At 41.5% G+C, this 11,057-nt stretch overlaps 1 protein-coding gene across 2 annotated transcripts in view; it reads right to left on the bottom strand.

Moving 5' to 3' along the window:
• The window catches only part of LOC102299546 (partitioning defective 3 homolog), a 308,415-nt gene extending 297,652 nt beyond the window's left edge, over positions 1-10,763 (bottom strand). For both annotated transcript variants that reach the window (XM_042219256.1, XM_042219257.1), the window contains exon 1: positions 10,387-10,763. In XM_042219256.1, coding sequence (XP_042075190.1) covers positions 10,387-10,419 — 33 coding nt within the window. In that variant the 5' untranslated portion in view covers positions 10,420-10,763. The remainder of the gene's footprint in view (positions 1-10,386) is intronic.
• Positions 10,764-11,057: the final 294 nt, after the last annotated feature.

Here is an 11,057-nt window from a genome sequence, read left to right as displayed (position 1 = left end):
ACACACACACACCACACACACACACACACACATACACACACACATAATAGAGTGTAAATTTATAGTCTATTGAGTTTAAATCACGCTCTTACGGCCATGCGGCTCTTCCTTTGGTACCAGTTGTTTGGATAGCTGTCTCTTTGTTTGTTAGCCCTGCTTATAGCTACATTGGGGCGTAGATTTCTAATCATCTGGCTCTTGATCTCGACCCAGCACAGGTGCCCACTTGGCACTCGACTGGCGTTGCCATGGCAATGCCAACTTCAGGGGCCAAGAAAATGCCAAAGGGCTCAACCACAGAGACCATGGATGTGATGCTCATTATAAACAGGACACATAAGCAACAAAAGAAGAAAGCAGTCAAGTCTGGACAGTCAGGCTACATCTCTTTTTCTTTTAGGAAATGCCATGTGCCTGTCACTCTGAGGCCGGCACCCATTCCTAGGAACAAACAAAACAAAAAGCGTCATTCTGTGCAGCAGGCAGGATACAGACAATAGGGGCAACCACCGTAACCTAGGCTTGAGCGCCTCTTTGTGGTTCACAAGTGCCACTGCAATACCTGCAGCTCTGCGTCTGCATGCACCTGCTGTAAAACACAAAACACCACACTGCTGATTCAGGTACCTCAGCTATAATGACTTTTTCCTGTTAATGGCTTAAGGAATCACCCTTCACCCCTGCACTCATTAAGCCCAGGGACAGGCTCACTTTGTCTAACCTCTGTTCACAAGGAAGCGCCAGCCTTTAAGCGACAAGGGGAACAACGTCGTTTGAATTATCTTCATTTATCGAGTCTAAAGGTATAATGCTGGAGAACTGAAGCGCTGAAAGGTAATAAAGAGGAATGTAGGAACAGACATGAGAGAGCTCATACTGTACTTGAGTATCCCAGGTAAGCATCTTTCTTTCATGCCCCAGTTGCAGCTTCATATCTCTCATGAGATGTGAACTATTAAACTGGATTTGCCTCTCAGCATAACCATTGCACATACAGGCCCATGTTTTGCATGTTCCCTGATCTGCAATTCATTTGATTCACCATTTAGCTCAAAGAACTCTGTAGTCGGTAATCAGACAATACGTTTGTCTAGTGCCACAACAATTTTGACAGACCATACATTGTAATCGCTAATGTAGTAGACTCATTTCCCTGTAATGAGCATTTAACTTGAATCTAATTTCATTTAATTGGCCATATCACAGACATTTCCTGCTTTTATGAACTCATTTCATCAGGCACATATTGTGAATTTCTTACTTAAGGCCATCTTCCAACCAGAAGCCTTTCTAATTGCCGCACTGGCATCTGGTGTATGCATAAAGTGCCTAGATCGCAGTCATTTCTAGCTGTGAAGCAGCAATTCGATGGCTACCAGAATTAATTTTTTACAGTTTACCCTAAGGCAGAGCTACATCAGAGTTTACCCACTCCTCTTTGCAACTGACTTTTCTTGTGTTTGTATCTTAGTACTTATTGCCAAGAGCCTAATTCAGTGAAGAAACCAGTTTGATTTGAGCGTAGTGACATGGCAGTAGCAGCTATCAGAGGTTGGTACAGAGTGGTCATAAAGGGATGGACGTTGTTAGCAACATTACTCAGGTAGGCTGTGTTTACACAATGCTCAACCCCAAATGTGTGGCAAGAAAATCTGCACCACACTTTTACATCACCACCAGCATGAACCATTGATAAGGTAGGAATAATCAATGGTTTCATGTCGGCTGAGCCAAGTTCTGATCCTACCATCTGAATGTCACAGCACAAATCAAGACTCAAGACAAGCTATCGTTTTTGTAATCTTCTATTCTCCAGTGTAAATTGTTCGTGGCTGACACAAGAAGATATAATGTGGTCTTGTAGCCCATCATGTTGTAGACATGTTGCTTGGTCATGCTCTTCTGCATACATTGGTTGTAACAAATGGTTATTCCAGTTAGGGTTGCCAACCGTCCCTTAAAATACGGAATCGTCCCGTATTTAGAAACAAAAGTACACGTCCCGTATTGAGCTAATAAGGGACGCACTTTGTCCCGTAATACAGTGAGAATCAAAAGTAGTCTATAACTTTTAATGGAATTAACGCTTTGTTTGAAAACATAATTCCCAGCCCCTCTCCTGCTTTGTGACCAATGAGCTGACAGCACACTTATGACAATTCGAGTATGACAATTCAGATTACCGCTCATCTCATTGGTCGAGGAAAGGTCGCTTACGGAGAAAATACCGGAAGACAACAGATGACCACAACAAGAAGCATGGCCAACAGGGAAACAAACGCCGACACTGCGGTGCAAGTCTCGGACGACAGTACACCTAAAGCTGGGCAGACACTGTGCGATTTTTTCAGTCGCGTTATTCAGCTCCTGCTCAAACTGCACGATTGACTCGCAGGGGTTAGAAGTTCATAGGTCACGATGCAGGTCTCACACTATACGACCCGATGCTCTGATGCGACCTGAGTGCTCACACTGTGCGTCCATAAAATGAAGGTTATAACAGAAATTCTGTCGCTCGCTCTCCCTCTCTGTCTTTCACTCACACAGACACACCACCACCATCAACTTTGCTAAATTGCTAATGAAAAACATTGATCAGGCAGCTGTGATTGAGCAGCAATGTAAATCCAACTATTTTCACGGTTGTTGTGGTCGTGATAATTTTGTGAGGCCACATCGAAAAGGCTCGGATGAGCTTTCCAAAGTTCTACAAGTTGTGCCTCCATCGCTTGTGTCCAGATCACACGCTGCACAGTCGTGCTGCTCCGTCTTTTTCACCGACGTTTACGTGTTTGCGCGTGAGCAGTGTGAGCGGCTCACGAGCGATTGATGATCGGGAGCTGGTCGTGAGGTGTTAATCGCTTCTCGTTACCCCACGTATACTACACGACGCACGATGAAGGCCAAAATCGGGCCGATCACCAAAACGGTCGCACGACTCAAAAATCGTCTCAAAATGGGCCAAAAACCGCACAGTGTGAGCCCAGCATTAGAGCAGCAATGTTTGTTCCCCTCAGAGAAAGGGAAGAATGGGAAAAGGAAAACACCTGGCTGGAAAAAGTTAATATGGGCATGTGCAGTGAATATCAGCGCTATGTGGCCAGAAGTGTGATAATATAACTTATTTTGTGTAATAAACAACTGCAAGGATAGATGATTACAACAAATAGATGACTAATACATAAAAGTAATACATAGATGAATAATGATGATGAGTTAAGATGCGTAATCATGGGAACAAGTGGGTTTACAAACAGGAGCAGCTGATTAGCATAATACCTCAGCTGAAGCCAATTGTACTAAATGCACTAAATGTGCACTGTTACAAGAATATTTTTCTTTCTATTGTTTTCTATTATTTTAAGTTAAGCAGGACAGAGTTCTTTTAAAGAAAGATTTACTTATATTCTCAAAAGTTAAGCATGACAGGCTTCTGTTTAAGAAAGAGACCTGTTTTATGTGTTAATGTTGTCATTTTGAGCTAAAAATAAATGGCTAAATGATCATTTGTTTCACATGTGTTCATATCACAAAGAATACACATCTACTTAAATCAAATTCAAGTCAAAGGGTTAAAAAAAATAATTTCACACACAAAAAAAGAGCTAGAAAATTCACCACACTGGGAAGGGTGAAGACAACTGGGTCGCCCGGCCCTGGCCACGAGGTGTCCCTTATTTATTTTTCAGGGAGTTGGCAACCCTAATTCCAGTTACTGTTGCTTTCCTGTGACCTCAAAGCAATCTGCCAATTCTCCTTTGATCTCTGATATAAACAAGACATTTTCATCCAGAGAGCTGTTGCTAACTGCATATTTTCTTTTCTCCAGACCTTTCTCTGCAAGTCAAACAGATGGCTGTGTGGGAAAATCCCAGTAGATTAGCAGTTTCTAAAATACTCCCACTCAACTGGCACCAACAACCACACTACAAAGTCACTTAAAATCACCTTTCTTCCCCATTGTGATGCTAGTGCTGAACTTCAGCAGTTTAACTTGACCATGTCTAAATCTCCAAATGCTATGGCTGCCAAATAATTGGCTCATTAGATATTTTAACTTATGAGCAGTCAAACAGTGTACCAAATGAAGTGGTCTGTGAGTGCACATAAACAGCACAACTAAGGCCCTATTTACACATTTCATTCACGTGTTTCATATTCAGATAAAATCTAAATGAGAAACTTTGATTTGAACATATTTGCACTTTTTGTTTTATCCTTCAGTATCCTAACAAGGGTAAACCTGCTAATGAGATAAGTTAATAAGATGAGTTATGGCAATAACATTTTAGCTAGCAACAGTTTAGCTAGCATTTGCTAACAATCCATAAAATAACAAACAAGCTGTGAATAAATACTAGATAAATAAATACTAATACTAAAGGGGTAACCTAATTTTTTTTGTTGTTCTGAATAGATGCTATTTTTCCATTATATTTCAATCATCTGAAAACATTAATAGGTTTTTATTGGGTGTTACAGAGATCCCATACCATCATGGTATCAGAAAAGTTGATACTTTACTTATTTTTGCTAAGAATAGCAACTTACTTGGCAAAAATTATCTTTATTATTCTTATTATTTTGCTATTCATTTTGCTAGTTTTTATTATATTTTTTTCCCTTTCTGGGGAAGGCAAAAAAGCCCTAATCACACAGGGAGCCAATAAATGCGCAGACAGACAAATGCATTTTTGCACCTGCAAATGAACAGTTTGAATGTGATTTCAAGACAGTCTTCTGATCCTAATTTGTTTCAGTGGAAATATCAAAATTAGGTTTGTAGCTGCTAACCTACTGCTCATAATACACTTCGGTCAGGTGGTGGCAGTGTGCACCAAAAAGCCAGTGTGGAAGCTGCTATCAATTTTAAATGAGCCACTAATGTGTTAGCTTTACTGCAATATACTAGATAATAGTACAATAGCAGAGATTATTAGTAATAGACAAAAATACAAGTGATATTGTTAGGAGATTACTGATCTGACTACTGACTTCAGCCTAAATTTCAGTCAAAGAGTAATCTTAATAACATCTAAAATCTAAATATAACCCCAACTCGTCACTATCATTGTATCAGAATGATTTTTAAAGGAAGAATTGAAGACATGAAGTTCAGCTTCACACTTGAAACAAACCGAGATCAGCAACAGGGTCATGTGTGCAACACAAAACCAAAAACACCCCAGCTGTACAAATACACTCGTACACCTCATGCATGTGAAATGGAAGCTGTTGATCAGTATGAAGATCTATGGAGCGGACACGGGCAGGCTGCAGCATGCAGCTCTATGACTGCACATGAATCACAGCATGATAATCTGACTGCTGAACCTGAGCCAGATACACACACTCACTCACAGACACACACACACACACACACACACACACACACACACACACACACACACACACACACACACACACAACACACACACACACACAGAGCACTGTTGGGTGTACATGTCGTGATCCTAACAGTAAAGCCACCTAAACTTGAAAGGAGTGAGATCATTCATGCTTTAGTCACACATTCACATTGAAATTCCTGTCGCGTAGATGCATGCACATATGCAGTTCTATTTTTTGCAGATGAACAGAATAATATCTATGATACAACCTGTCTAATCGATTTTTTTCCTTAAAAAGCACCAAAAAATGAGCCTTAATGAGAAAACCAAGGAAAAAAGGCACCAAACATGATGAAGAAGTAAAGCTTAGAAGTCTAAACATCCAACACATTCAAAAGACAAACTGTGTCAGCCCTTCATATCCTTCCACTGCTCAAAGATCTGACTCCCTACTTCATCAAACAGATCAACCCTCACACCAACTCCATGAATAACTCTTTCATAGCTTTCCAAATGCACTTAATACCTGTATCCGTTCTGATTAGCAGGGAAAGGCTTGGATTTATTTAAGATAAGCAGGAACATAATCTCTGCTGTTGTGACATTTTAATATTGTCCACTCTACGTAAAGAGACATCATCGTGCTTTTTCTGATCAGAAATGTTCCAAAACATGTTACTCAAGAAATGGGTGGACATCACCATCATGGGTGAATATTCTACAGGTTGCTTTCCCAACATTTATTTTAAGATGTTTTGGTAGGAAAGGCGAATAACACACAGGAAAACCCTGCAGCAGCCTTGGGCACATAGGTGAGCAGTGAGCTACAGCACCGCCCTCCCTACATAGCTTTAGGCAATCCACCTTTGTCAGCAGTGCATTTCCAAATCATGTATTTTATTTCTGACAATCTATTTTTATTTCCCGTGTCAAGATAACGTCTTTAAAATTCAGCTTTTGCATTTACATGTCACAGAAATCGTTACGAACATCAGCAAATTATAAACAGCAAACATGGAGAAAACTAGCAGCATCAGTCCTCTTGAGAGAAAAACAAACAGCGGTAACCAATCAAGAGGTTTGTGTGGACGTATTGTCTACAGTGCTAAGTGTGTCTGGTTTTCATATTCAGTGATATCAAAACTTAAACAACAGGCGCCTAACATACCTACATAATAACAGTTAAGTGTGTTTGCAAGATAGACTGGGGGAAAAAATGGCCTGTATTTGTATAGCGCTTTTCTAATCCCTAAGGACCCCAAAGCGCTTTACACAACCTGTCATCCACCCATTCACACACACATTCACACACTGGTGATGGCGAGCTACATTGTAGCCACAGCCACCCTGGGGCGCACTGACAGAGGCGAGGCTGCCGGACACTGGCGCCACCGGGCCCTCTGACCACCACCAGTAGGCAACGGGTGAAGTGTCTTGCCCAAGGACACAACGACCGAGACTGTCCGAGCCGGGGCTCGAACCGGCAACCTTCCGATTACAAGGCGAACTCCCAACTCTTGAGCCCCGATCACCCCGAAAACTCAGTTTTAAACACTGAACTTTGACTTTGCAGTTCATCTGCAATGATACAGCACTATAGACACGCTACGTGGGCTATTAACCAGAATATGCACAGACTGAAATGGACAGGACCATGTTTATCAAGGGCGCAGGTTATTTGTGATATCTCCTAAATTCCTGACTAATAGTCCTGTTTGAACTGCACCAATGTGACATGTCAGAGAGTAAACGGAAAGAAACGCGGAGCTGGAAAATTTCTGCTGAAGCTTATAACATCGGCAGCACGTCTGACTACAAATCTCGGCTGCAAAAGGACTATGCCATCTCCACATACACATTCATTCAAACAACATAGCACAAAGCTTTGTGGTTCACATATATCAGGAGAAAACCTAACGTTTGTACAGCACAAGCGTTTTCCTGCCCTGGAAGTATTCACACATACAAGAATGTGTTGTCATTACCAGGTTAAAATGGGCTTGTTAGGAGGTTAGACAGTAAAAGAAGGAGGGTTAGTAGATTAGGGAAAGAACTGGACAGACTGGATTTACCTCTACAGCTGCAACCACACACACAGACACACAAAGGAGCAAACACCCACGCACCGAGATAAAGTCATTCAAACAGAGCTGTTCCACCAGTTTGAAGTTGGCTGTTCCAGTCGACTGCCAGCTGACTTTCTGACACTGCACTCTGTCATTTGGTAACTATCAACACAGTATTACTACAGCATGTTGGTCTTGTGACCAGAGAGTCACTGTTTACTTTTTAGGCTGAATGTCTACCACAGGTGTAGAGCAGGCTAACCTGTTAGAACTAACTGACAGTTACATGAAAATATTAAAAAAATTATCAGCAAGGTAGCTAAAAATGTTATGTCAGCAAATTTCATTTTTTCCCTAAATTCTCTATTCTGCCGTCAATGAGAAGGTACTTATGCCGTACGACCACCAGGGGGAGCAGGAATCACAGCATCAGAACAAACTGAGGCTCTTGAAAAGTCAAAAATGTATATAGAACTGCCACATTTGTTTCTTCTTTCTTTGCATTTTTCCAGCCAAATACCACAGATGTTGTAAAATAAGAGAAGAATAAAAAAAAAAAAAAATTAGAAATCAGTGTTTCAGGCAGCAGGTGCAAAACAGCTGCTCTCCCCAATGATCCCACCTGATGTGTAACCATGGCACCCACCACATAGTCATTGTCAGGTGTATAGAGGTGTATAGCTGCCTGAAACACACCATGTCTCATCCTCGCACAAATGTCCACACGAGATCAAAAAGAATGCGCACGTCAAAGAGAAAGAAACAACTATGTCACCTAGCTTTGCAGAGTTGCCCAACATCACAGTATCTGCTGTGGGAAGCGATCCATTTACCATAAAACAGGGGGGCAAAACACAGTGTTGCTGAGAAAGATATAGTATCAGATTTCAGTGATAACGCTGGCTCCAGGGCATCAGACAGAGCAAGAAAACAGAGCAGATAGGAATTAAAGATTACATGTTCAATTGAAACCTGGATGATTCATAGCCTTTTTAATGTGTGGTGGCCCTGTTAGCTTTAGTGGAAGACATCTCTGAAAAGATGTGAACACCGGATGTGAACAATCATCCACATGATGCCAACACCAGGATAAACTGCAGTGACTAACAGTAGGTGACTAATGCCCTTGCGATGAATTGGAATATATTTTAAATTATTTTAAATTACTAACCATCTGCACCTGCTTGCAATATGATTTCATTTAATAATTGAAATGACCTGAAAAGTAGTGATTTTTATGGCACACATTAAAGCCAAAGAGCTAGTGACTCAGGTGTAGCCAGCACTGTTCCCATGGGAAGGAGGCAGTGGGGCTGTGGGTAATCGTTTACACTTGTCTAGTGTGGGTGGGGAGGAGAAGGATTGTGTATGATGTGAATGTATCAAGAAAAGCATCCATAGATTTTCCTCCAAAATTCAGATGTCATAAAGCCTCATAGATTTTGCCCACACAATCTCCCAGTGCATCCGGTAAGAATTCCCAGGGCTTCACTTGTTCCACTGTGCTTGAAATTCTAGTAAATATATTAAAACTGAAACACAGTAAAATAAGAAGTACATAAGCATTTACAGCCTTTGCTCAATACTTTGTTGAAGCACCTTTGAACGTGATGCTACAAGCTTGGCACACCTGTTTTTGGGTAGTTTCTTCCATTCTTCTTTGCAGACCCTCCCGAGTTTCAGTGCATAGCCAGCCATTCTCAAATCTCTCCAGAGATGTTCAACAGGGTTCAACGTACAGAGTGGTCCCAAAGCCACTCCTTCGTTATCTTGGCTGTGTGGTTTGGGTCATTGTCTTGTTGCAAGATAAACCTTCAGTCTGAGGTCTAGAGCACTCTGGAGCAGATTATCATCAAGGCAGCATTGATCTCTCCCTTGACACTGACGAGTCTTCCAGATCCTGCCGCTGCATAACATCCCCACAGCATGACGCTGCCACCACTATGCTTCACTGTAGAGATGGCATCAAGCAGGTTCCCTTTCTAGACATTACGTTTTGCATTCATCCAAAAAAAAAGTTCAATTTGTTTAATCAGGCCAGAGGCTGTAGTTTCTCTACTCTGGCCTGGAGTCCTTCTGGTGGCCTATAGACAATTCCTTGGACTTCATGGCTTGGTTTGTGCTCTCACATGCACTCTTAACTATGAGACTTTATACATTAGGTTCCATAGCTAACACTGCCAATCAACTGAATTTACCAAAGGTGGCCTCTGAACAAGCTGTAGAAACATCTGATAGGTGATCAGTGCACACAGGATGCACCTGAGCTCAAATGTGAGTGTTATGGAAAAGGCTGTTAATACTTCTGTGCATGTTACATGTTTGCTGTTTTGGTTTTTAAATAACTTTGCAAGAATTCCATGCAATTTTTTTTCACTTTGTCAGTATGGGCTGTTTTGGTTTTTAAATAACTTTGCAAGAATTCCATGCAATTTTTTTTCACTTTGTCAGTATGGGGTATTGTGTGCAGTATTCTGAGGTGAAAAATAATGTAACCCATTTTGGAATAAGGCTGTAACAGAACAAAATGTGGAAGAAGTGAATGCTTCCTGGATGCACTGAATATCAGTAAACACAGAAATACAGTGCCTCCTTGCACACAAAGTGGAGCCTTGAATGTAAAACAGTCTGCAAATATGAAATCTGCAGAGTACTTCCAACAGGCTGAACTGATTAAGCAGAGAACACGGTGAGCAGTTTACTGCTCTGCAAGGTTTAAGCAATGGTGACAGCAAAAACAGGCAGGTGTAATCATAAGCACATGTCAGTGAACCCTTTGTGGTACGGGCAAGGCTTTATGCACAAACATTTTAGAGTTCAGATAATACTTTTTTCTGCCTACAAGGAAAGGCTGAATGAAAATGAGAAGAGATAGAATAACAGGACAGTGTGGCAAATAAACAAATACAATGTGCAATCAGCTATGCAAACATATTCTTTCTCGCAATCTAACACCGTCTTCGACTCACCCTATCTTTGTCATCCACCACATCGCACAGCATATCATCCTGGTCCAAAATACCACCATCGCCATGTTCCAACCTGTTCACCTGAACCCAGTAGCTGGGGTCCTAGGAGAGGAGAAAAAAAAGGAGTTAAAGTATAATCTGTGTAAAGAGATCACCTCGATTTGTACCATATACAATCAGGATTTGTAGCATTATGTACGTAAAGCCATATATATTATAATAGGATTCCCAAACCAAATGAATTAGGAGCTTGTGACTGTAGCAATCAGCTGATCTGATCGCCATGTGGTTCATATCATGATCCAGTCAGCTGGCACACAGGAGCTCTGACATAGTTATGGATTGACATCATGATAGCGGTTATGAAAAATTATAATCCCCTGCTGGATGGCCTGCAAACTAAGCATATGGCCACAATATGATGAGAATGGCGCTGACAGTTATAAAAAACGTATAGCATATGGTTAGAGAGACAAACAGAGTAATTAGTCTTTGATTTCCCCTGGCAGCGCCCTGGTACCAGGGGAAGCTGCTGGGACCCTGCTTTAGCCTTGGCTAATTTCACTCACGGCTTGATCTCGACCCAGCACAGGTGCCCACTTGGCACTCGACTGGCGTTGCCATGGCAATGCCAACTTCAGGGGCCAAGAAAATGCCAAAGGGCTCAACCA

Source organism: Haplochromis burtoni, unplaced genomic scaffold, assembly GCF_018398535.1.
Source record: "Haplochromis burtoni strain Fernald_Lab_line unplaced genomic scaffold, NCSU_Asbu1 Contig_30, whole genome shotgun sequence".
Classification (NCBI taxonomy): Eukaryota; Metazoa; Chordata; class Actinopteri; order Cichliformes; family Cichlidae; genus Haplochromis; species Haplochromis burtoni.
Note: the sequence above shows the minus strand (reverse complement) of the source record. Positions and strands in the feature narration are given on the sequence as shown.